General features: G+C 40.4%; 1 protein-coding gene and 1 long non-coding RNA gene across 2 annotated transcripts in view; one reads left to right on the plus strand and one right to left on the minus strand.

The window, feature by feature from the left end:
- Window positions 1-2,765: 2,765 nt before the first annotated feature.
- slc6a11b (solute carrier family 6 member 11b) lies at window positions 2,766-25,380 on the plus strand. The gene is made up of 15 exons (XM_086086923.1): window positions 2,766-3,066; window positions 3,246-3,526; window positions 3,627-3,761; window positions 4,631-4,771; window positions 4,851-4,932; window positions 8,601-8,733; window positions 10,602-10,736; window positions 15,976-16,079; window positions 16,161-16,285; window positions 16,943-17,055; window positions 17,814-17,951; window positions 19,720-19,822; window positions 20,067-20,167; window positions 21,374-21,544; window positions 22,314-25,380. Exons 2-15 carry the CDS (start codon window positions 3,316-3,318, stop codon window positions 22,455-22,457), a joined length of 1,836 nt encoding a protein of 611 aa, XP_085943049.1. The 5' UTR covers window positions 2,766-3,066; window positions 3,246-3,315; the 3' UTR covers window positions 22,458-25,380.
- Window positions 24,627-27,303, minus strand: part of LOC147167384 (uncharacterized) — a 94,349-nt gene continuing 91,672 nt past the window's right edge. The window contains exon 7 of the long non-coding RNA XR_015096279.1: window positions 24,627-26,520. This is a non-coding gene — a long non-coding RNA (uncharacterized LOC147167384). The remainder of the gene's footprint in view (window positions 26,521-27,303) is intronic.

Here is a 27,303-nt window from a genome sequence, read left to right on the forward strand (position 1 = left end):
CATAGTTCTCCGTGGAACTTTCATGCTATAGCTAATTTCTACCAGGTTGCTATGGATTAATTATATATTTTTTTACTTGTTTTAGAAACTTTGGGTGTAAAATTTAGACTTTTACTGTAATTCCCTCACGGGTTCAACAGAGCAGCTTGCTATTTACAAACAAAGGCAATGCATGGCTCAAAATAAGCGGTTCCACAACACAGCTAATTTGTTAGGTAAAATTAGCATTTTGCTGAGAATCAACTACCGACATCATCCCATAAGTCTTTGCTGCGCTGGACGCGCACGAGTCGCTCACGCCAGCCAGCTAGCAACAAGGTTCGACTGGCTACTAATGCGGCGAACCACAAACTTGTGAAGTTGCTCTCAAGTGAGAAATCATCGCCTTCGCGGCGGCGAAGAAGCTACACTTCTGGCAAGTGTCATTCTCACAAAGGGATGACAAGGAAAGACGGAGGAGCCATGCTAATCGCTAAACTAAGATTGACAATAATGAAACATCGGAATTAAGTGCTTGAGTACACTTTTCACAGAAGACTGGCTCTAATTATATTAAAGTCGAAAGTATGCAACTTTGAACAGCAACATATTAGTAAATGTTTTATTTTATTTATTTTAACAAGACGGAAACCGTAATTACATTATGGCGTATCGTACGTCAGCCGGGAGGAGTGGCCTATAAACAAAGTATTCATATAATATCAACATTCTTAGGTCTGTTTTCCCCAAATGTTTGTGGGTGTCAATTACTCACAGTTTTTTTGCCAGTCCCTTCTGGTTTCCTTCACTGCGCATTCACAGTTGAATATTTCCTCTCAGATATATATGACGCAAAGTTTGCATCTGCAAACGCACCGGTCCAAATTTCTCCGCCTCCTAAGCGAATTATTCCCACTTGGATAATGTTGCAGAGCTCACAACATAAATAAAGGACTTGACTCTGGCAGAAAAGCACACACGGTGTTTGCCAGCCACTTTGGGTGGCCGTCATTTTTATGCAGGCCGCTTCCTCCCGGCTTCTAATGACGAGTGACCCTAGCGTGAAGGGATTCTTAGAGACTGGGTCAAGCTTTTAGAGTTAGGGGAGTTCCTTGTGCGGCGAGCATATCACGCCTGGAAACCCGGTGAATCGTCTTGTGTATGAACAAACAACCTACGAGCTTTTTAAAGCTTTCAAATCCCCTGCGGAGCAAACCGTTGTTTTCCCGAGCAGCGTGTGAGATGGGACTTTATGACGGGGCTGATCATTTATCATGAGCTGCCGACAAAGACAATCCCGTGTTCTTATTTTTTGCTTTTTGTCTTTTCTTTCAACAAAAGAGTCTATTGGTATGCTGGAGCTGGCGGTGACTGCTGCGGGAGACAAAGGGAAGTGAGTTGGTATGCTGCGCGCAAGGCTGAAAAAGAGAGAGCGAACAAGACTGTTGACATCAATTGACAAAATCAAACCGGGGGTCACTGTCTCCAACTAGGCCAGGTACAAAGAGAGAAGTCTTAACTTGTTTTGTGCTGCTGGGGGTTTTCATGAATGCAGCTTAATGCTAAGCTCATGTCACTTTTGCGGGACTGAGAATTCTTTAAACGTCTTAGAAAATTGGGCTGATATTGGTTTTGACGTTTGATATGCAGGGGTGTCAAGGCGATTCAAAATTTTTAGCGCAATTAATCGCATGACTTCAATAGTTAACTCGCGATTAATCACAAATTTTACATCTTTTCTAAATGTACACTAAAATGTATAGTAACATATCTTGTTTTTATACTCTTGTTAACAAAAAAGTGGCAATAAAATGTTAAACAGTAATTTCATAATAATTCATAAAATTAAGTTCAAATTTAAAAAAAAGTACTGTATAAAAACAAGTGTGATATTGATTTGTGTTGAGGTCATTTTTCTGCCACTAGATGGCATAATTGCATTTGTAAGACGTTGGCGACAGCTCAGTGCATTTTTCTTTTTGTATTAAGAGCGATCTAATCTTTAGCATGTAGTAACTTGTGAAATTCTGCACATTTTTAAAATTGTAATACAACTTGAACCCAATCTCCACAAATATATGGATTATTATCAAATTTATTACCGCTAAATTTTGACATGTTTGCTGCATTGTAACTGGAATTCCCCCAAGTAAGGGCCGGTCATTAATTGCGCGTAAAAAAAAAATATATTACCCACCGTAACTAAGTTTGCCTTAAAAGTTCAACCCAACATCATGCATGATGTCAGCACATGGCCTGAGAATTATTGTGTTTGGCTGGAATAGTTGACTGTGACACAGGGAGACCAGGGCTTGGTGTCACACTTTGTATACTTTTATATATTATTTGGAATCATTACATCATACAAATTTGTACCAGATGAAAGACCAAATTCTGAGGTACATATTTTGTATACATGTCATTTTCAAATTTTCCTTTGGGTGTTTGAATTTTGAGGTTGGATTAGCCCAGTCCTTCTCAAATAGGGGTGGGGGAGCTCAGGAAGGTGTGTGACCCCTGATAACTTTTTTTTTCTTCCTGTATTACAATAAAGTGTAATTGCACATCCACTGCAGTAGGTGTCAGTAATGCTCTTATTGTCAGAGAGTGCGCAAGGTGTATTAGCTACTCTGCAGGGGTGTACTTACAACAATTTGACTATTTATAGTCAAGGCGGAGAGTTGGGGGTACGCAAAATATTATTTTCTTTCTGGGGGGGGCGTGAAAAAAAAAGAGAAGCACTGGGTTAGCCATAAGTCGCTGTTATATAGTATCCTGTTATCCTTTCACCTGCACGATGCCAGCGTTCCTCCGTGTTCCATCATGTGCCTTGCCTTCACCTCCCTCCCACCATGTGGCTTTAGTCCAAGTGGAGGCGCTTGAGAGCGGCGCGCTTGGATAGCAGGAGCGCAGACGCACACCGTCCATCGCCCGGTGCGCAACGCAGACCAACCACGTCTGGGAATCTTTTGGAGAGCAGAAATTAAAAACCCAAGTCGCTCTTGTTTCCCCTACGATTTGCCAAGGTGTCATTATTGAGCGAGCCGAACGGAGTGTTGCCACTGTTGCATTTAGGAGTCTAAATTGGTAAGTACATTTCAACTTTTTTTTTCCTCACCTGTCTATGACTCCGAATTATTCAAATGTTGGTTTTTTTATTCCAATTTTGCTATTTCCTTTTTATTCTATTCTTTCATAAGCAAAAGAGAAATGAATTGTTAATGAAATGGCACGCTCCACTTCCCCACTGTTGCTGTTTTATTCAGGGCGGAGGGCCGTGCTGCTGCATTTGAAGCGAAAGTTCCTCATTTCCGCCGCTGGAGATTCTGCGCAACCATGACAGCCGAGAAGAGCGAGCCGGTTGTAAACGGCAAGCCGGAGGACGGCAGGGACACGGACGACTCCAGCTCCAGCCTGGACAACAAGGAGTACTACGAGAGAGGCCAGTGGAGCAACAAGATCGAGTTTTTCCTGTCTGTGGCCGGAGAAATCATCGGGCTGGGCAACGTCTGGAGGTTTCCCTACCTCTGCTACAAGAATGGAGGAGGTAAGGATGTTGACCTCAAGGCAACTTATTTAGCAGAAAGGTCGCCGTCACCGGGGCAGTTTTGTACTCTTGACTTGTTGCTGTTTTTATTTTTCTCAAGGTGCCTTCTTTGTTCCGTACGTCATCTTCTTCATATGTTGCGGCATCCCCGTCTTTTTCCTGGAGACCGCCCTTGGTCAGTTCACCAGTGAGGGAGGAATCACATGCTGGAGAAAAGTCTGCCCCCTCTTTGAGGGTGAGAACGCCCTCATGATATTTCAACGGGTTGTATAATACCGCGGCGTATTAGGGCCACGTATAAATATATATTTTTTTTAGAGGGCGGGGACAATATTCCAAGACAAATACCTGCAAATTTGCCACTTTATAAACTCGCAAATTTTTTTCTTGCAAATTTGCGAGTTTAAAAAAAGTGGCAAATTTGCGAGAAAAAAACTCAGAAACTTACAAAAAATACACATTGCATAGCTATAGTCTAATCATGTGAGGATTCGATGGTGGTTAATGGGACACTTTATAAAATGGAAAGGCAGAATGGAGACGGATTTATTCTTAAATTAAAACTTTACTTGTCATTCACAGCAGGCAGAGCGACAACACTTCCTGATCCCCTATCAGCTGACTAACACTATCCAATCAGATGCTAGCATACCATAGGTGAATGACGGAGAGCAGAAGACTCGACACATCAATTTAGATACTTGTACAAAAAAATACCAACATGTATGAATGTGTAAATAATAATTCTGGAAACATAAATGTACAAGTAAATATACATTTTAACAACGGTTTAAAGAGCGAATGCTTAACATGATATGGTTAATCTATGCTAAAGCAATTACTATCTCCTTATTTGGAAACCCGACCGAAAAGCATTGGCACAAACAGTTGAGTTAAAAAAAATTGAAAAAAAATTCTCGCAAATTTGCCACTATATAAAGTGCCAAATTTGCAACTTTATAAAGTGCCAAATTTGCAAAAAAAAATCTCTGAATATTGCCCCTGGCCTCTACATTTTTTTTTATACGTGGCCCTAATACGCCGTCGTAGTATAATCACTCACATGCCATCTCACAATTTTTTTTTTTTGTGTGCCATTTTCAGGCATTGGCTATGCAACCCAGGTGATTGAAGCTCATCTAAACGTCTACTATGTAGTCATCCTCGCCTGGGCCATTTTCTACCTCTTTAACTGCTTCACCACTGAGCTTCCGTGGGCAGCCTGTGGCCACTACTGGAATACTGGTGGGAGAGAGGAGCTTCTTTGCTCATGTTCATGTTTGTTCCTCATCAACAAGCCAATGAGGTCAATGTGTCTCCACAGAGAACTGCGTCGACTCCTATGGAGAAAATGCCACCAACATTACAAACGCCAACGCGACCTCTCCTGTTATTGAATTCTGGGAGTGAGTACAGTCCAATTTATCCCATCATCTTGTGTCGCTTTCCTACGTAAACTGCCAATGTGGAGTCAATATTTTTGATGTTCGAATGTATTAAAATACGGTTGCAAATATGTTGGAATGCAAATACAAACATATTTGTAGGCCAACTCCGTAGTACTGACTAAGGATGTAATGATATCCAAACATCATGATATGATATTATCACAATGCGAAGCTCACGATACGATAATTATCACGATATTATGGGGAGGATGGCGATATTAAAAAAAAGGTCATATTAGTGTAAAAAAATGACCTCATACTAAAAAAAAAGCACAATATTCTGCTTTCGTACATAACAGCAATACATATAAACCACCTGCAAGCTCTAATAAGATTTAATATTGAGGCACTTACTTGCTAATGCACGCACACATTGAGTTCCTCCACGTATTGACTCGCTTCACAAGCATATTGTGTTCCCCTTCATCTGACCATTAGCGTGGATTTTAAACTTAAAAGGGCCAAAACATCCCTTATGAAAATTAAACTACATAAAAAAAAACTAGCCACCAGAGTGTGCTACAACTGCACAAATGGAAATCAACCTGACACTTTTTTAACACACGTGCTGCTTTTCATATCGTGACGATATTGTGGCATTTTTGATATCGCGATATCACAATATTGCTGTTATCGTTACATCCCTAGTACTGACTTACGCATGTGCAAGTAAAAAAGGAAAAGAAAAAAAAAACTTCTTCTTTTTTTTGTTGCATTCGGCCTACATTATACCAATACGTTCAAACTTAAAATTACATCAAATTAAAATAAAAAAAATTAAATGATGAAAATTACAAATTAAATTAGTTCATATTTTTATGATTTATTATTATTTGATATCATTTTTATGAATTATTATGGATTTTTTCCCCATTATGGGGAAAAAATGCTGGAAATAATGCGTTACAGATATAATAATAAATCATAAAAACTATGTATAAACAATTTTTACTTACTTCATTTTAAAATATATTTATATACTGTACTATAGGCCAAGTGTTAAAAAAATAAAATAAAATAACTTGCACATGCACAAGGCAATAGTTTTTAGCATTTAGTCTACAACATAGGTGTCAAACTCCGGTCCTGGAGGGCTGTAGTCCTGCAGGTTTTGGATGTTTCCGTTCTCCAACACAGATGATATATCATCAGCTCATCAGCAAGCTCTGCATAAGCCTGATAACGATCCTGCTGATTGGAAACATCCAAAACCTCCAAAACCTGCAGGACTGCGGCCCTCCAGGACCGGAGTTTGACACCTATGGTCTACAACATGGTCGAGTGTATACAGTATTTGCAAATGCGTACAAACGCAATTGCAATCTTCTCCGAATGTATTTAAAATACGTTTAAACACATTAGCTAGTAGGTTTAAACGCATTTGTAAGTACGTTCAAGCATATTTGTAAATATTCTCAAACATATTTGGAAATACGTTCGAGCGTATTTAAATATTTAAACATGACACATATGAAACTGTATGTGCCAAAAATTACTCTACATTGGCAGCTCCATGCTTCAATACTTTCAGTAATCTTCAGATTTTGTCGCTCATCTGACTCAAATATGAATGAAACAATTTCCCACTCCATCGCACTGCAGCCATTTCTTTGTTAGCGAACATCTCCCGAGCCCAAGTCGGACAGCCTCGTGTATAATATTGATTGAAAAATCTTAAGACAGCCTCAGACGGTTTCACTGACCTCCTCGACTTCGCTCCTCGAAATAATTAGTCAGCTCTTTTCATATTTGTCAGCAGGGTCCACTAGGCCGGCTGTCTCTCAGCTGGAGTCACAAGTGTGGCAGCAGATCAGCTTTTGCCAGCGGGCAATGCTGACCGCACTTCCAGTCCCGTTGCCAGTCCCTGTGGTTACACCATAACGCTCCAATTTTACACCCTTCAGAGATTACATATCATTTGAGTTTGAATTAATGATGATGAATATTCACCGAATGTCAGGTATAAGGATGACTCACCAAGTAGCGCTACGTAGCTAGCAAAAACAGCTCCAAACGGTTAAGGCCTTGTTTAATCTTTACCCACTGTAAAACCAGCACGCATGAAACCTCAGTTAGTGTATGTTGAACGTGTAAATGGAAAATGTGTGTTTGGATAAAATTGTAATGTATATGAAAACCTCCCATATATGAAAGTTCACAATTTTGACAAATGTCTTTTAACTACATGCCCAAAGAGAATACATTGATACTATTTGAAAATATTTTACCATCTGAAGGACCAACAGACTGACCAGTTAAACAGTATATATATCATACCACCCTTTGCTATAGCTAGCTACCTAGCTAGCTAACTAGCATAATGCGTACAAGTCTATCTGAAGATGAATGCCGAACAATAAACATGCCTCAAATCACTTCTTAGAGCACTCAAGAGCAATCCAGATAGATGGTAGTGTTTCAAGGTAGCATTTGTGGCTGACCAGGGGCGACAGCTCGGGTAGCCGTGTTGGACTTTGCCTGTGGCCTGCCACCAAGAACATGTCACCGTGATCAATGGCTGCTTCAGGATCTCCGGGGGTGAACCCGGTGGCCAAGGTTTGGCAAACGGCGTTTAGCTGTGCCGCCTCGCATCCTCCATCAATGCCGTTGCCTGGAAATGCTTTGACAAAACAGGAAGCACAGTGTTGGTTTGCCGCTGCAAACGACCTGCGGTGCAATATAGGTCAAATCTGCTTTATTTTTTTCTTTTTCTTAAGCAATTGTCACCTCTATTGGAGGATAAAATGGCAAATCGCCCATAAAACCGGAAAAGGTTTATTTCAAGTGTTTTCAAATATCTCTTCTGCAACATTCCTAGGAAATCACAACGGCCCGTCATGGCTGAGCTGTTTTTGGAGGAGGGCGGGTCTACAGGCTATGGTCCTTGCGGGCCACCATGTTGGCGACTCCTGCTCTTGTTGGTAGATGTGGTGTCATCTGCTCGGGCGACCAAAACAACGTGTTTTTAGTTTTTTGCATTGCTTGCCAGTGAGGCTGATGAGCTTTTTCAGCTCTGCCGTTTTGTCCAAATTTCCATTTTCCGTTTTTTCTTTTCCTTTCAGTGTACCATATTATAAGCCAGGGCTCTTGCTATTCAAAAGCACAAGAGATGAGAATTGTAGTTTAAATCACAATTGTTTTTTGCCAAGAATGCCGTTAACTTTGTGATTTTGTGATCATCGGTATGGGTCAATATCACAATAAAGTGCCATTGCTCGTTGGGCAAGTTGATTGCATTTGCATGTTGCATTTGTATCTATGTCAGCGCTTCTAAATTATTTTTTATTACGCACTCCCCTCCCAAGGAAGAACAAAATATTTTGCAATCTCCTCCCCCAACTCTCTGCCATGACTTTAAATAGTATAAATTGTCGACAAAATGGTTGTAAGTGGGACACCTCTCCAGAGAAGCTAACACTCCTTGTGCACATTAACAACGAGCGCCACTGCCACCTACTGTAGTGGATGTGCAATTACACTTTATGCTAGCATGGCAAAAAAAAAAAAAAAAAATTAATGCCCCCCTTTGTATGCTGTAGGGTACAGATATACAAATACACGGACACGGCCTTCACTCGTATGTCTCGTGAGCCGCCAGTTCTCAGTCTTTTCCTGGGCCCCTACAGACGGAGAGTCCTGAAGATATCTGATGGCATTGAGCACATGGGCGGGGTGCGCTGGGAGCTGGCCATGTGCCTTGCACTGGCCTGGTTTATCTGCTACTTCTGCATCTGGAAGGGACCCAAGTCGACTGGCAAGGTGAGATGGCACTGATTTCATCTTCTTAAAAAACGGTTTACTGACGACTTTGCTCCCATTTGCTTCGTAAGCACACCCAGCAGCCTTTCGGAAAATCCTCTGATCCAGAATAAGTTGGGAGATGGCGGTAGAATGTGGAAAAGGGTTGCAAGAATGGCAAAACAGAATAAAAAAAAAAAAAGAGGCGCGTGAGGGTGGGGAGGATGAATGGGTTCACATTCTACATGATAGAGGGAAAACAAAACAACGAGGCGGCAATGCTGATTTCCCCCAAAAGTGTCTTTTGTGTGTCTGTGAAGTAACGAGGGGAGAATGCTCCTTCATGGCCGGGCTTTAGCAGTCGGTCCAAGATTGATTCCTGTATTCACTGGAGGAAAAGGGGAGCGTTCATGAGGAGCATGCAGAGTACATCCTCAGCCCCTCCCTCCCTCCCTCCCTCACTTTCTCCCCCCACAGACCCAACGGGGCCCATTCAGCCGCGACACCGCTAAGCTGCTTGCTTTGTGACTGTTTGCGAGCCATTCTCACATTTAAGCCCTCCCGTTAAGATTTACGGCAACGCCGGCAAAAGTTCACGCAGGGAGTGAATATTGCCCTTTTGGTCCCCCCCCCCCAAAGTAGAGGAAAAGGAGGACGAGAGGTTTAGGATGTGTAATGGATGTCAATCTGAAAGAAGCAGGAGACATCTTTTTCAGTTGAACATGTTGGGATTAGCACATCTTGAAGTGCATAGCCTTAATAAGTCTTGAGCATCATAAAACATGACTTTTTCTTGCTTCTTTACAAATGTTTGCATAACGCGCTCAGCTCGGAATTGAGTGTCTTGCTATATTTAGAGCCAATGCAGCAGAAGAAGCAATTCCGTGTGCTGCGCAAGGCGTATGTTCAGCTTTTTGTGTGTGTACTTCCACGTTGTGAATGAAGTTGTGTATTTGTCCGCGTGTTGTGCGTCCCTTTGAAGCACTTTTTCCCACACTGCCAGCATCACTCCTACGGGCTCCTCCCGTTTAAGAGACTGAGCCAAGGGAGCCCTCGCTTTCTTTTCACTCTGCTGGCCCGGCCGGCTCTGTTCTGTTCCGTTCTGTCCTCAATTGGTGACCGTTGACTGCGTTCCAGAAAGCCAGCCGATATATGTTGCCGGCTTTTCTTTCAAATGTTTTCTTGAGATGTTAAGATCAACTCACAAAACACTTTCCACTTTGATGAACACGATATACTGTATGTTTTATGTAATGTACGTACAATCGGCAGTTACAGCCAACTGGTTAGCATCAGACGATTTCTTGTTAGTTTTGGGGCGGCATGGCTGTGTGGTAGAGCGGTTACCTCCCATCCGTGAGGTTGTGGGTTCGATACTAACCCCTCAGATGATTTCTTGTTACTTTATGGGCGGCATGGCTGTGTGGTAGAGTGGTCGTCTCCCATCTGTGAGGTTGTGGGTTCGATCCTCAACCCTCAGATGATTTTTTGTTACTTTATGGGCGGCATGGCTCTGTGGTAGAGTGGTCGTCTCCCATCTGTGAATCTGTGAGGTTGTGGGTTCGATCCTCACCCCTCAGATGATTTCTTGTTAGTTTTGGGGAGGCTTGGCTGTGTGGTAGAGTGGTCGTCACCCATCCGTGAGGTTGTGGGTTTGATCCTCACCCCCCGGTGAGCATGTGGAAGTGTCCTTGAGCAAAACAACAAACACCGATTTGCTCCCAATGGACCTGGCAACGCCATTGCATTGCAGCAGCCTACCAATGGTGTGTGAACTTTGGGCATGAGATGGTATAGATAAAAACGCTATATAAAAAAAAGTCAATTTACCGTTCTATTTTTTTAATCAAGGCAAAAATTCCATATTCCTCATGTGTTTGTATCTGCAGGTTGTGTATGTGACAGCCACATTTCCTTACTTCATGTTGCTGATTCTGCTGATCAGAGGAGTAACGCTGCCGGGAGCGTATGAAGGCATCAAGTTTTACCTGTACCCCGATATCTCTCGTCTCTCCGATCCTCAGGTAAGCTCGGAGATAACTTCCTCACCCTGTTCTTATTTGGACCTTGTTCTGCCAAGTATTTGAATGTTTATATCATCCAGAATCCAAAAGATTGAGATTTACGTGTAACACTTTAAAAGGGAAGTAATCCCCCCCCAAAATGTATTGACAATAATAATATGTTCTATGCAGCCCCACTAGTCTAAATACGGTATTCTGGTTAATATTGCGAATATGAGTTAAGCAGCAAAATGGTTGTATCAATATCAGAAGGCGGACATTTTGCCACTTGCTGTCAAGTGAAAATGACATTACAGTTGCTCAGGTCTAAGGTAACAACCAATCACAGCTCAGCTTGAGAAAACAGGTGAGCTGTGATTGGTCGTTGCCTGAGCAACTGTGATGTCATCTTCAGTCGACAGCAAGTGGCAAAATGGCCGCCCCCTGAGATGTATAAAAACGGCTGGATTTTGCTTCATAACTTTTTCACAAATGTTTAGACTAGTGAGGTCACATATAATCATCTTTCTGATCTTGTCTGGAATATGCGGTTTATAGGCTTGATATATCGCATATATACAATTGATACCATAGATTTATGGATAGAAAAATAAATATACATTTGATTCTATAAATACCAACCATTGATACGAGATGCCATGGATCAGGGCTTCTTGTTGGGTATTATTGATGAATGCGAAGGCTGCCAGTTTTATATGCACTTCAAACAACAAATTTGCTCAAATTATATAGACGCTACAGCACTGACCTTTGACCTATGCTATGTATTTATTTTTTGAAATATTGTCATTACCAAATTCACACCGAGCTATTTTTAGAACAGCCCCGCGGGCTACTCAAGTGGTCCTTGAAGGCTATCACGGGGACCACGTTGGTGACACCTGCCATAGATTGATAGAGAACCATTGATACCAAAGATACCAATAATACCGCTAGATACCGTAGTTACATTGATACTATTACCAGAGATACCTCGACATTGGACAAAAGTCCCAAAATTACGTAACACAACAGTAGTAGCCAATAGCAATTAGCAGCTACATTTCATCTTTCGGCAGAATTAGCTAATGCTAATTAGCATAACGTCGCTAATAAAAACTAGCATAATGTCGCGATACCGTAGTTAGATTGAAACAGTTACCAGAGATACCTCTATATTAGACAAACAAGACAAAAGTCCCAAAATTACATAACGCAACCGTGGTAGCCAATAGCAATTAGCAGCTACATTTCACCTTTCGGCAGAATTAGCTAATGCTAATTAGCATAATGTCGCTAATGAGTGAAAAATCCCAAAATGTAATATTTTTTCTCAAATCGATTCTATTTGTCTGCAGCCACATCGTCTGTTAATGTGAACCCAATTTTAAGTGTTGAAAAACTTATGTTGCCTCAAGATTGTATTTATAATGAGTGAAAACAGTTAGGTTAGGACACATTTAAGTAAACCTCTTTTGTTTAAAATGGATAGCTGTTATGCTACAGGTGCAGAAGAGGCTGGTCAGCCGCAAAGGTAAGTTGCAATGCATGGCGCAACCTTTCATTTATTGCATCGCTCGTTCTTGAATTTTTTTTAAAGAGTTTGGGAAGGTGACGTAATCGCAGACCTTTTGCTTCTACAAAGCATTAAAGGTGTTTTGTCTCGTTGGGGGTTCAGCGTGAGTGCAGACTTTGATGTGCATGGCTGGCGGCGGTGACGTGGCCTTAGTATTTGAATCAATAACAGTGCAATAAATTAGCATTTTTTTGGTTGGTGTTGTGTTTGATGTTTATATGATATGATATATGAACATAAGGTATAAAACATCATCCATGCCAGACAGCGTTATTATATGATTTCCTGAAGGAGAAGTGCTTTTGGACATGTGAGAATTCTGCAGTCTGTCCAAATTGAAAAATTGGCTTGATAAAAGTCAGCGTCCATTTTAGACTTCTTTTCAACTGCAAACATAAGAAGAATTGAGGAAGTGTGTGAGTGTGTTGAAGGGGCGAGGGCGGGGTCAAAAGCCCAAACAGAGGTCGTTAAGGAGGGTGATATAGAAGCGACAGAGGAAGACATTACTTCTGACACTGATGTTAAATTGGCTTCCTCGGAGGACAATCAGGTCTCTGTTCACTTCCTGGCTGTGTGTGGGGTGTGTGTGTGTGTGTGTGTGTTAGCTCAGCTCCATGTCCTTACTCTACAAGTGCTGTGCATCACTCCTCCTCTCTTGATTTCTCACACTTTCTCCCATTGCTACCCTAATTATGTTTCCTCACTATCATCAGTAACTCTTACATTGGCTGTAAAAGAACAAACAAAAAAAAAACACCTGACTTCATTTCTGTTCAACTGTAGCAAAATATTATGATGTCATTGGTCAGTGGATTAAAGGTTTTCACTTTTGGATATTTAATATTTCAACATTAGACAGTTATGACTTTGGCAAATCTGTTTGAAGTCATGTGAGTGTTTGTACAATAGGTAAGTTCCCGCTATCACACAGTTACAATCGAACCACATCTAAAAGTAACAAATATGACAGACTTCCACTACATTCCATTCCAGTAAAAATCACAAATTGACCTGATTTGAACTTTTCAAAATGAACGTCACTTCTCCAAAAATCTCATTTCATGTCGTAATTGTTTCTCGCTGTATTCAATGAGATCAACTTGTGTCTGCCAAATGTCAGCATCGCAGCTGCCTTGTATCAAACTTGCAATCGGGAACAGAAAAATAACTTCAATCAAATATTATGAAGATGTCTCAGTTGTATTAATCTGCACAGTTTCTGCAATTCACTAAGGGCCGAAGAAAAATGGAGCAATCGGGGAGCGTCTTATTCTCAAAGCACGCGCAGGTGGTCAAATGCGTCGCTAACTTCGCAAGCAGAATGCGGTTCAGTGCGCTGGTTTCATTTACACATATTTAAATGAGGCCATATGCATGCAATATGTATGCAAATGATCCCTCATTGATAAATAGCATCTAATTAACTAACACGCAGAAGGTATCGTAGGTGCGTAGGGCATTTGCCACGGGGGGTTGAGGGTGCGGGTGCGACCAATAAGATGTCTGCGATCTGCAACGTGACTGATGTGAGGGAACGCTCCGACGTGTATAAGACGTGGCGTCCTTTGTGGATTCGGCCGTAAACCTTATGATCAATTATTTAGTGTGAATATGTAGATCAGAGCATTCAAATGTAGAGTGGGGCAAAACTTAAGTGCACTTAAAATAAAAATAAATAATAAATAAAAAATAACAAAAATTATTTAGTCAGCCACCGATTGTGCAAGAAAAGTGCACTTAAAATAAAATTATCAAAAATATTTAGTCAGCCACCAATTAAGTGCACTTAAAATTTAAAAATTTATTACAAACAAATTACAAAAAATATTTAGTCAGCCACCGATTGTGCAAGTAAAGTGCACTTAAAATAAAATACAACAAATTACAAAAAATATTTAGTCAGCCACCAATTAAGTGCACTTAAAATTAAAAAAATTAAAATTACAAAAAATATTTAGTCAGCCACCAATTAAGTGCACTTAAAATTAAAAAAATTAAAATTACAAAAAAATATATATATTTAGTCAGCCACCGATTGTGCAAGTAAAGTGCACTTAAAAAAAAAAAAAAAAAAAAACAATACAAAAAATATTTAGTCAGCCACCAATTAAGTTCACTTAAAAAACATAACAAATTAAAATAACATTTAAAAAGTGCACTTAAAATGATGACAGAAGTCTGTAATTTTCATCATGATACACTTTAACTGTGAAAGACAGAATGTGAAAAAAAAAATCTGGAAAGCACATTGTAGGATTTTAAAATAATTTATTAGTAAATTATGATGGAAAATACTGAAATTTGGTCAACAACAAAAGATAACTCCAAATTTGTAATACAACACAGACTTTCACCTCTGTCCACAGATTTGGGGGTTTAGGTCTGGGGACTGGCTTGGCCACCCCAGGACTTTGAAATTCTTTATTGCAGTGTGTTTAGGGTTATGCAGTGGCAATGCATGCTTGCTGACTATACATACAGTAGATCAACAATAATGTATACACGGTATACACGATTGAGAACGAAACCAGCAATAGTAGCTCGTAATAGCAAGAGTAGGCCTAGCGTCCTTTTCACATGTTGAATACGTTTCCAAGACTCAACACTTGCAAACACAAGCCGACCAAGTTAGGCACAACATCAACAAGAGATTCTCTCGGGGGCCGGGCCGTTAAGGTTTCCCTGCGCTGTGCGGCCATCAGCCCATGACGAACTAAAGGGAACATTAATGAACATTAGGAAAGAAAAGGGCTGTTCTTCCACAGGAACAGGACTGTGTTTGTGGGGTCACGGAAGTTACCGTGGTTACTCGCAGGAGGGAGCGAAGATTGTGCGTTTGTGAATTGTTTTGCGGTGGTGAAATGAGATTAGTGGCTGAATGGTGATGTGAGGGAGTTTTTAAAGAGCCGTGCTGCATTCTGTTTGAATTTGCTCGCACCCCATGCTAGGTCTGCGGGTTCAGAGGTCCTGTGCTGCAACTTCAAACTGGTTTCATAATGCACCTTAGGATCCATTTTGCTCCGAACTAGGGTCAAATTGTTGTCACCTTCCTAAACTAATGGGGCCTTTTTTTCAGAAAACATTAAAAAAATGAAAATTTCTGATGATATTATATTTATGAATAATTTCATTTCAGGGGTAAATTAGATTTATCCGTTTAATTAAGAATGTAGTTGATTTTAGTATAGTTGGCCAGCATCATGAGGAGATGTTTAGGAATTTTTTGGGGGGTGTCAAAATTTGACTGAGGGCATTATTCTTAAGGTGCCAATATATTTTCATGATGTTTTTTTTGTTTTTTTGGGGCGCTTTAGGTCTCTTATTTTTATTGTTAAAATACAATAATAAATAATAATAGAAATAATTAATAACATAATAATAATAATTATTATTATAATTTATTATTATTCAAATACTATACGGCAATTATTAATTGTATAAATAATTAATAAAATAATAATAATAATGATACTAATACTAAATTCAATTTGTAATGCGTTTTTCATCAGCATGATCTCAAAGTGCTACAGAGAGACAAAAAAACATAATAGTTATAGGCCTTTTCTAAATAAATAGGTTTTATCGCAAAAAAATGTCGTTTGAACAGGGGTGACTGGGGTGTGTAGACTTTTAAACATTGGAAATACTGGTCCTTGTCGGTAATGTATGCTGCATTACTTGCAGGTATGGGTGGACGCCGGGACGCAGATCTTCTTCTCCTACGCCATCTGCTTAGGCTGCCTTACCGCTCTTGGTAGTTATAACGCGTACAACAACAACTGCTACAGGTAAGAATGACTTCAGTTGTGTCCTCATTTGAATTTGTCATGACATTTGGGTGCGTAATCTCTTCCTGACCTTCTCCTCAGGGACTGCATCATGCTGTGCTGTCTGAACAGCGGCACCAGTTTTGTGGCAGGTTTTGCGATTTTCTCCGTGCTGGGATTCATGGCCTACGAACAGAATGTTCCCATCGAGGCCGTGGCAGAGTCTGGTGAGTGCGGAACCGAAGTCGCAGCCACATGTTTGTCATGTGGGCGTATCGAAATCACAAACTATAGGCTGTGGAGTTTCTGAATATTTCCTTCCCTCGTCCATCATAATGCGAATGCAGATTGTGTAACTTCACACTGGCACAGCCTCTCAGACCACAACTTGATGATTTATTCAAGTTGGTATGAATGATTTAGTGAGAATGACAGCGTGAGAGATTTCAAATGCTTGTCTCGGAGCACAGCGAGGAGACAACTTAATGCTTTTCCCGAGAGTCGGTCGCCCCAAGATAACACGACTGCCTGCTGCATCTTATTTTGAAGCAGTTAGCGTTGATTCAAAAACAGCAAAAACATCATCAGTCGCCCGCTTTTATGTTCTGCGCCATTTATCTCTGCTGCAGCGTAATGCATCACAGTTTCTCCAGCTGAGTGATGAATGTGTCTGTTTTGCATTTCAGGATAAGAACGGCAAAAGTGAGCTGAATTATCATTTGATTGTGAACATGCAAGTGTACTGTAGATGCTGCAAATGAAGCAAACGGAAACATGAGCTGACAGCAGACAAAAGCTACTGTGCTTTATTCATGAACAATAAAAGGGGCCAGATAAAAATATCAGACTCATGATGGCGAGAATCAACCGACGTCTGTTTTCAGGTCCTGGGCTTGCCTTCATTGCATACCCAAAAGCTGTCACCATGATGCCTCTGTCTCCACTTTGGGCCTGCCTCTTCTTTATGATGCTCATCTTTCTCGGACTGGACAGTCAGGTGAACACAAGCAAACACAATTCACATAACACCTTGTTGCTGATAGCTAGCATGCTCAACAACTCGGCTAGCAGCATAATTGCCTGAATGGATAGCTGCTATCATGTAATGCTAAAGCGATAGAATGCTAATAGCTAGCATGCTAACAACTCGGCTAGCAGCAGAATTTTCTCAATGGATAGCTGCTATCATGTAATGCTAAAGCGATAGAATGCTAATAGCTAGCATGCTAACAACTCGGCTAGCAGCACAATTGCCTCAATGGATAGCTGCTATTATGTAATGCTAAAGCGATAGAATGCTAATAGCTAGCATGCTAACAACTCGGCTAGCAGCAGAATTTTCTCAATGGATAGCTATCATGTGATGCTAAAGCGATAGAATGCTAATAGCTAGCATGCTAAGAACTCGGCTAGCAGCACAATTGCCTCAATGGATAGCTGCTATTATGTAATGCTAAAGCGATAGAATGCTAATAGCTAGCATGCTAACAACTCGGCTAGTAGCACAATTGCCTTAATGGATAGCTGCTATTATGTAATGCTAAAGCGATAGAATGCTAATAGCTAGCATGCTAACAACTCGGCTAGTAGCACAATTGCCTCAATGGATAGCTGCTATTATGTAATGCTAAAGCGATAGAATGCTAATAGCTAGCATGCTAACAACTCGGCTAGTAGCACAATTGCCTCAATGGATAGCTGCTATTATGTAATGCTAAAGTGATAGAATGCTAATAAGTCTCCTTTGTTCCCCAGTTTGTGTGCGTGGAAAGCCTGGTGACGGCCGTGGTTGATATGTACCCAGAGACGTTCAGGAGAGGCTACCGCAGAGAACTGCTGATTCTCGGCATGTCGATAGTGTCTTTCCTCATAGGACTCATCATGTGTACAGAGGTGAGGCTTTTACACTTAAATGTTGTGGATAAAGTTGTGCCTAAAGATATGAAGAGAATTTGTCCTGCGACCACGCAGCAAACCCCACCCATTTTTATCCATCACGGATGGCGGCCATTTTGTCACTTGCTGTCAGCGGAAAATGACATCATGGTTGCTCAGAGGTAACAACCAATCACGGCTCAGCTTCAGGAAACGGGTGAGCTGGGATTGATTGGTGCCTGAGCAACAGTGATGTCATTTTAGCCTGTCTACGGCAATTCCCATATTGTGTTAGCTTCAAGCTATTATTTGAGTATTTTAAACATTCTCTTTGTGTTTATGTTTAGTTTAATAATGTATTTTAACTGGGAGTGATAATTATTGAAAAACCCTGAACTCAAGTCACACGTATCTTAAAAGCACCATTATATTTAAAAGCAATTGAGTGTACTGTATTCAATTTGTGTTAACCAATTTCTACTCCATGATCTATCATCATCATCATCATCATCATCATCATCATCACTGTCTTCGTCATCACCACCAGATGAAAGCCAGCAGGTACAGACCATTTTTGTGATTGTAGATTTTACTCTACTATGCACCATGTGGAGCAGCCGCCACCTCTCCCGTGCTTTTAATGCTGTCCTGTACTTTGCAACAACAGTCGTTCCTTATATCACCCACTAAAAGCTTCTGGTGCTTCTGTAAGCGCTGTCCTCCATCCACCCACTCTTCAACCATTCTGTACTCTACAGAGTCCATAAGCGCCATTAAATGTGAAACCAAATGCACGAGACTGAATTTATATACTCGAGACAAAAGTTTTATTCCTCCTCTACAACTACAAATTTCAATGATTTATTTTTATTTTATTGGGTCATCCTTAGTGACACCTGTATGTTAAAATGTCCGATATTTGCAGCTACTTTTACACATCTGCCACAAAACAGCCCTTATGGATTATATACCATAACAATTACAGAGTGCGATGTTTAAAAGGTCCTTTGGGAGGCTGTTTAAGAATTGAGCGGAAACAATGGACACAGTGCGTAGATTTTCTATTTACGAGCAAGCAGGTCAGATCTCTGACGTAACGCTGCTCTGAGATTCATGGCAGATTTTATTCATGAGTGTCCTTTTAGCGGGAAAGAACAGACTCGTTGGCCAAAGTGAATCTCCGCTGGTACTGTACGCAAGATTTTATAATGTGCGGAGGAGAAAAATATCATTTTAATACAGTTTTAAATGATTGCATGAGTTTGTTTAAAAAAAGATTGGAAGAGGCCCTTGAATTAATAATTGCAGTTGGTTGCGGCTCACATGACAGAATCTTGCGTATTAATCAGAAGACTATATGCTGTGTATTTTTATTTTTTTATCTGCTATTGAAAACAACATCAACAATCTCCATTTCTCAACGGATTGAAACGACCCCCGTCATCGAAAGTGCACTTCCTTTGATATGGGGGAGCTATTACTTTCCTTATCAGCTCTGATACATTACATTTTGCCTGCGAGATGAAAGGCGAGATTATACACAGAATTGCACAAATCATCCAATCAGATCGCTGCAAATGGCCCCTCGGGGTCATACTGTCCATGCGTCATACTGGGGATTAATGTAGGCGCAGTTCCACTTCAAGTTCCGGCTCCAACTTTTGTTTCTTATACATCCTAGAACCAAAAGGTTCTCATCGGATATGTTCGGCCCGTCCCGCATATATTACCCCGTAAATCCATCAAATCTAAATATATTTACATGCCTGCCTCGTCTCCTTTACAGGGCGGGATGTACGTCTTCCAGCTATTTGACTCATACGCCGCCAGTGGCATGTGCTTGCTGTTTGTGGCCATCTTTGAGTCTATATGCATCGGATGGGTGTACGGTAAGACATCACTCAAGACTTCTTACTTCATCTCAATAACAGCGGTCCAGTCCTGTCGGCTCACTATTCACACACGGAGACAGCAGTGGAGAAAATCAAGCCAGTGGCAACTCTGCCATCTGCTGGTAATGAGGATAGCGGCAGAGAAAAACGTCAAGGCCTCGTCGCGTCATCACAGTTCAGTCATGTCTTTCGTTTGATGCCGATGGAGGAAATAAGAGCGGGCAATATTTATGTTTTTCAGGCAGCGACAGATTCTACCGAAACATTGAGGACATGATTGGTTACAAGCCCGTTTTTTTCATCAAATGGTGTTGGATGATCTTGACCCCGGGCATCTGTGCTGTGAGTCCACCGCACAAACACACACTATTACTGAGATGAGCAAGTCCACGTAGAATGATAGGCAGATGCACACACTTTCTGTGTGTCAAAGCAAGAGCCTTATTACTCATTTATTTATTTATTTATTTTTATTTACTACTTAACATAGGTTAGGTTACTCTGCTTTAAGAACAAAACTCATTCATTAACTGAGTACACCATCTATGGGGATTTTTCTCATCATGCCTTGCTCATGGGCGCCACCCACTCAGGATCCGTCCAGCTCAGCAGCCTGACACTAAATTAGGCCAAAGTTCATGTTGGTTTTACATAATGCCCACACTCAAAAACAATAAGGTCAAGAATGGACCGACACAAATTTGTGAGTTATTTAACCCAAAAAAGGAATAACCGACAAAACAACCCAAAATGTTTTTATTATAAATGGGTTATTAATTTGATAAAAAGTTGGTTGAATGTAGTTAATTAATAACCCACAAATCAACCCAGTTTGTTGGGGTTTATTTGTGGGTTCTTAATATGACCCAACCTTTTGGGTTGATTAAGTAACCCAATTGAATTGGGTCAAAAATGAGGCAACCTAACTTTTTGAGTTATTTAACCCAAAAAGTTGGGTTAAATTAATAACCCACAAGGCGACCCATTTATTTATTTTTAGGTTGTTTGTGGTTTATTCATTTTACACAACCTTTTGGCTTAATAATCCAATTGGATTGCATTAAAAATGATCCGAACCAACTTTTTGCGCTATTTAACCCAAAAGGTCTGTCAAACTAAATTAACAACCCACAAAGTGACCCCATTTTTTGGGGTTGCTTGTAGATCATTCATTTCACACAACTTTTTGGGTTAATTGAATAACCCGATTGAATTGCTTAAAAAATTATTCGAACAAACTTTTTGAGCTATTTAACCCAAAAGGTGGGACAAACTAAATGAATAACCTACAAAGCAACCCAATTTTGTTTTTGTTTTTGTGGGTTATTTATTTGACCCAACATTTTGAGTTAATTGAATAACCCCAAAAAATTTGGGTCTGCCCCTTTTTGACCCAGTTTGGGTTATTTTTGACCCAACTGTTTTCAGATCGCCATTTCATCTGATTTTTCTCACGATTAATAAATAACAGATTGCCTTTTTTTATTATTATTTTTTTTTTTAAGTGTTCAATACCTCAAAGAGTGCATTTCATCGTTTGCCCTGCAGGCTATTTTCCTGTTCTTCTTGATCAAATATAAGCCGCTCAAGTACAACAACGTGTACACCTACCCCGACTGGGGCTACGGCATCGGCTGGTTCATGGCCATGTCCTCCATGGTGTGCATTCCTCTGGGGATGATATGGATGATCTGGAAGACTCCCGGGACCTTCTCTGAGGTAAAGACATGCACACCTGCAGATCTTCAAGTTTTCATGTTCAGACAAGGTACTAAAATACGGAATATTGAAGGTATTTTTTCCCCAAGTTTATGGCGCCCACGTTGGGCCCCCGGGTTGCCTTCACACTTGCCTATCCTGTATTGCCCAAGAGGTTCGACTTCCAGGAGCTCACAATGCTCATTTTTAAGTGTACAAAATGTCAATCTTAGCAGGTCACACGTCTAATTCAGCTTATAATTGTTGATTTTATTACTGCTCTGCTCTATCCATTTTGTTTATTGCCATCAGCACCTCTCAGCAAATGGGGTCAGTAACATACTCTAATGGCAACGTAATGTTTATCTGTGCATGACTGTTTATGACAACGCATACTTTAAATGGCAGACAGTGTGCTGAAGGTTTTATAAAGAGACATTGAAAACGACAATATCACTCCGGTTGTGAAGCGTAAGTTCCGTTCAAGAAGTTGTGATTGATATTATTCCACTCCAGTCCTGTGGGTGGCAGTAATTAATTTCATAGTGGTTCCAAATTGTTATAGAGAAGAAGAGCCTTCTTCTGAGTTTTCACAGTGATGAAGAAATATTTAAAAATATATTTATGTATTTATATAATTATTTATATATTATTATATAATATATTAAAAAAATAAAAAATATATTTAAACATAAATACGTACCAAACTCTGGATGACCTTCACGAGGAAGTGCCGACCAGAACCAGAGGCTCACTTCCATCTCCTCTTCGGATTTCTTCTCCTCTGCAGAGAATGAAAAAGTTGACGACGCCCAGCCCGGATTTGAAAATGCGAGGGAAGCTGGCCGCGCTCAGTCCGTACGCCGCCAACGACGCCATGCTCAAGGCTGATGGGAAAATATCCACCGTCTCAGAGAAGGAAACACATTTCTAACTGACTTGCTGGCCTCGCTTAAGTTCAACCCTTACAAAAATGGCAGCAACCATCAGCTGCCATCACACAAATGTGAAACAATTCAAAGGCTTATTTTGATTTTGTAAAAAAAAAAAAAGGGAAAAAATTAGCAAAATGGATCATCAGATATTTAGTCTGCTTTTGATTTGCACAAACTTTTGATAACACATTTTTGTTGGGTTCTTTTTAACTTTGTCACTAAAGCAGACATTTTCTTTGCTAACCATTTAATAGCTAAAAGTTGATTTTGATGACATGTTTATATTGCCAATTAGTGTCTGTGCCTTGAGAACAATACAGTCGTGTTGTACGAGGCTCACAGTGTACACATCTTATGCCTCGTATTTGCTACGAGATGCCCAAATATGTCAAATGTAGCAGCTTTTGGTCCATGTGCTGCGCGATAACAAGTCTTAAACTTCGAAACTTAATAGGAGGGCACTGAAAGCAGTCAAACGCGACGTATGAAGACATGCTGCTGTAAAATGCTACAATCCTGTTTAATGTCTAATTTCTAGTCAAAACATTTCAAATAAGGCACAATAACCAAAACGTGTTCAAATGTATTGTGCTCACGTTGTACAATTTGTGCTTATAAACAAAACATACATGATTACACGTGTAAAAAGTTCTTAGATCAGCAAATTAATGCGTGGATCATTCATCTCACGATACTAGGTTTGATTCAAGAGGATCAATTGCATCTTCTTGTAGATGATACTGATATGCTGAAAAGATTTATTTTACCATAAACAATTCCGTTTAAATATGCTAATAATGTTCATAATGTAATCAAGTTTTGACTGGGTATTAGACGAACAGACTTTTACAGTTGACGAACCGCATTAAATTTGTCGTTGCATGGCAACAATAGAAAAAAACAAAAACAAAAATCACATTATTGGATTCAACAGAAAGAAGTGGTGAGGATATTGATCGTGGCGTTGGGCTATATCGGTTCCTCGGGGGCTTATGTGATTTCCCCCGTCTCTGCTGGGGGAGCTTCACAGCGACGCTGATGAGTAAATCAAAATAGGTTTAAAGCCTCGGAAAATCTTCTCACGGCTGTGAGCGACCGGCAGGCCGAGTCTTAGGAAGAAGAAAGGGGGAAAAAAGAACAAATCACCTCTCTCTGCCCTCCTCTACGTCCGCATGTGTCATTTCATCGTAATTATGCTGAGGCTTTCACACTGTGACTGACAGACCGTTAGGCTTCTGCCCCTGCACTTTCATTCCTTGCGCCTGTGCTCTTACCTTCCGCCTACTCATTATTAGCCTCTTTGACACCAGACCCCTGCAAAAAAACAAAAAAACGGCATCAGAACACGGACAGAAGATATAAATGCGATACACAGAATACACATTTAATTGTTCTGACTACCACTATATGTCGCTGGCAGAGGTGGCAAATCCAGGTCCAGAAAGTAAAAACCCTGCCACAGTTTGGCTTTAGCCCCAGATGCTAGCTAGCTAGCTAGCTCCTTAGCAGGTAAACGAGCACCATGGGAGCTAGCAAGCTAGCTAGCACCTAAAAGTAAAAACCCTGCCACAGTTTGGCTTTAGACCCAGATGCTAGCTAGCTAGCTAGCTAGCTCCCTAGCAGGTAAACGAGCACCATGGGAGCTAGCTAGCTAGCACCTGAAAGTAAAAACCCTGCCACAGTTTGGCTTTAGCCCCAGATGCTAACTAGCTCCCCAGCAGGTAAACGAGCAACATGGGAGCTAGCAAGCTAGCTAGCACCAGAAAGTAAAAACCCTGCCAAAGTTTGGCTTTAGCCCCCGATGCTAGCTAGCTAGCTAGCTCCCTAGCAGGTAAACGAGCACCATGGGAGCTAGCTAGCTAGCAACTGGTTCTAAAGCCAAACTGTGGCAGGGTTTTTACTTTTTGGACTTGGATTTGCCACCTCTGAACGCTGACACAGAAGACGAACAAATATAGCCTATCATCCAGACCAATTAAAGGGGAAGTCATCCTTAAACATTTCTTGACAATAATATGTTATATGTGGCCTCATTAGTCTGAACATGACATTCTGATTAATATTACGTTTGTGTAATATGAGTTATGCAGCAAAATCCAGTCGTTTTTACCCACGTCATAGGCAAGTGGCAAAATGGCCGCCTCCTGATATTGATAAAAACTGCTGGATGTTGCTGCTTAACTCATATTCCACTAACACAATATTAACCAGAATACTGCATTTAGACTAGTAGGGTTGCATAGAACATATTGACAATAATTAATTTTTTGGGTTGACTCCTTTGAAAGTGGAAGTGGATAACTCTCACTAATAGCACCAATGTATTATTTTCATCACCAGAGGTGAAATCCTCGTCTGTCCACGTCGTCCATTTATTTCATGCAGATGAGCTGGCCTCATTGTTGCTCAATATCAGCATCGCTCATTTGACGCCATTCATTTTCTCATCCTCACTTATTTCCTGCCCCTTGTCCTTGGAGGGCGATGGAACTCTGCAGTTTGTCCAGGAGGGGGCAAAGAAAGCGTGAGGAAGGTGCGAGTTGTTTGCATAAAGTAAGTGATGAGGGGAAATGGATGCAAGTGTAAAGCGTTTGAGGCCCCCCCTGCCCAAGCTGCGACGTTCTTCTTCAACACAATGCCAATCTCCCTCCTCGCTCGCATGTATTAGCCACGTATATTTAACACGTTTGCGTACGATTGTTCACCTTGTAGGAAACCTGTGCTCTGTATCTCCAGACGAACACGCTGTCAATGGCAGCTCAAAAGCTCTTTGTCGTCATAGAACTATAATGAAGGAGAAGAAGAAGAAGAAAAAAGTTGGTCTAGTGTTCTGTATTGTTCTGCACACATTTTGGTGTTCACAGGACACATGAACTTGTCTGCTTACTCATTTTTAAGAATAAATATTGTGAAGGAAACGCACCTTTGGTCTTTCTTATTATTTCACATTAGAAAGTTAAAAGTCCCCCAAAGCCAGTTTCAATTTTTTTTTAAGCATGTTAACGTTGTATAAGTGAAACAATTGAACATATACCAAAGTGTGTAGTCAAAATAGCAGAATTTCCCGCAGACATACGCACGCAGTTTGTACCAAACTTCGCAAATCCGCTTTGTCTTCTCTGGTTTGGAGTTTGGACGTCTTTGACTTGATCCTGTTGGTGATGGAGGAAAGTTAATCTTCTTGTGTTGAGTCAAACTGGAGCTGCTCAGAAAGGTTCCTCACTCATTCACTACATGTGAATTATTATAGTAATATATATTTTTTTTTTTGCAAAAAGTTTAGCTTGAAACCCTCTTACTACTTTTAGTGAGTTTTATCTTTTAATGTATAATCGTAATGGTACTTTCATGTCTGTAAAAAAAAAGAAAAGAAAAGAAAGAAAACAAAAAAAATTAAGTCCGGTTAATTTTTTTTTTTTGGGGGGGGGGATGTTGTTGGCCATATAAGTATATTATTAATATGTTTGTTTTTGTTTTTTACTTACATTATTCAAACCTGGCTGCTTTTTTCTTTTAAAAAAAAGTATTAATTTTTTTTAAATAATCTTTTCTTAAACAAACAAAAAAAAACATTATTAAAAATTAGGGGCGTCCGGCGATTAAAATTGGCTTCTCTAGTCACTCACGATTAATCACAAACTTTATATCTGTAAAAAAAAAAAATATATCTAGATTTTCATACTTTTGTTAACAAAAGTGGAAAAAAAATGTTAAACTTATAGAAATAAAGTGAATTTTTGACATGTATAGCCGTCAATGGCAGTGAATGAGTTAATGTTCAAACAGTACACAATATCATACTTGACATAGTTTTTAGGAATAAACATCTGTCTCAGTTTCAATGAACACAGTACTGAATTCTTCTTGACGGTCATACGTGGAAAGCTAAGTATCTTCTTTTTTTTTGGAGATGTTTGAGAGCCGCTAGTTCAGTCTATGACATTTCTAGTTTCCTAATGATGATAAAAGAGCTCGCAGCATGACGAACAAGATGGTGGCGGATTTGCAGGGCGGATGCAGGTGCAATGAGGCAGATGAGGAAATCGACACGAGTGAGCACATCTGCAAAAAGAGAGAACAAAAAAAGACAGAAAGAGGCAGATTAGTTGGCTCGCGCTTCCGAGTTGTGGATTTTGCGGGTATGCAGCCAAGCTAAAAGAAGCACTCGATTGGGCATGACCCAAAAGTCGGCCTCGGCTCAGAGAGGAGATGAACGCGACGTTTGCCGACTCGTGCGCGGACGGCAAACGGCACGAGCGCATCGAATACAATCGCCATTCGGCGCTTTGCACTGCACGCACAATGCTTATTATGGAAGAGGAGGGATGCAATGGAAACGGAAGGAATGGGATTTATGTTTCTTCTCTTTTGATCCCGCTGCCATTGTGAGGCCAGGATGTTCCTTTGTCTGTCAGCAGGGGGCAGCAGATTGCAAAGCTTCTGCAAACGCTCTACACTGCATTCGATTTGTTGTCTTGACATGGAGTCGTGCTAAAACAACATACATTTGTGCTTTTTTTTTTCCTTCTTCACATTTTGAGGCAAGGAATGAATCAGAATCTAATGATAATGAAGTTTTTAAAAAAAAGTGGTGTACTTTTTTAAGATATACATTTTAGCAATTATATTTTAAAACATGGCAAAGTACTCATTTATTTCTATTATTCGCATATGATGATTTTGGGCTTGAAATAATTATTACTGCTTGAAATAAGAACGTTTTTAGGGTTTCAAAGCAGGGTTATGGTGTCAAAGCACGATTTCGAATCAGGTTGTCAAATGAGGTTTTCAAGCCTTAGTTAGGGATTCAAAGCTGGATTTAAAGCAAACTTAGGGTTTCATATT

This window comes from Leptonotus elevatus, chromosome 10 (genome assembly GCF_054856555.1).
Source record: "Leptonotus elevatus isolate MCC_2025b chromosome 10, RoL_Lele_1.0, whole genome shotgun sequence".
NCBI lineage: Eukaryota > Metazoa > Chordata > Actinopteri > Syngnathiformes > Syngnathidae > Leptonotus > Leptonotus elevatus.

Bases quoted from the DNA above. Each gene is read 5' to 3' on its own strand.
- slc6a11b (XM_086086923.1), top strand. From the start codon at position 3,316: ATGACAGCCGAGAAGAGCGAGCCGGTTGTAAACGGCAAGCCGGAGGAC. The intron at 17,056-17,813 runs GTGAACACAAGC...TTTGTTCCCCAG, and splicing joins TTCTCGGACTGGACAGTCAG to TTTGTGTGCGTGGAAAGCCT. The intron at 19,823-20,066 runs GTAAGACATCAC...TATGTTTTTCAG, and splicing joins ATGCATCGGATGGGTGTACG to GCAGCGACAGATTCTACCGA.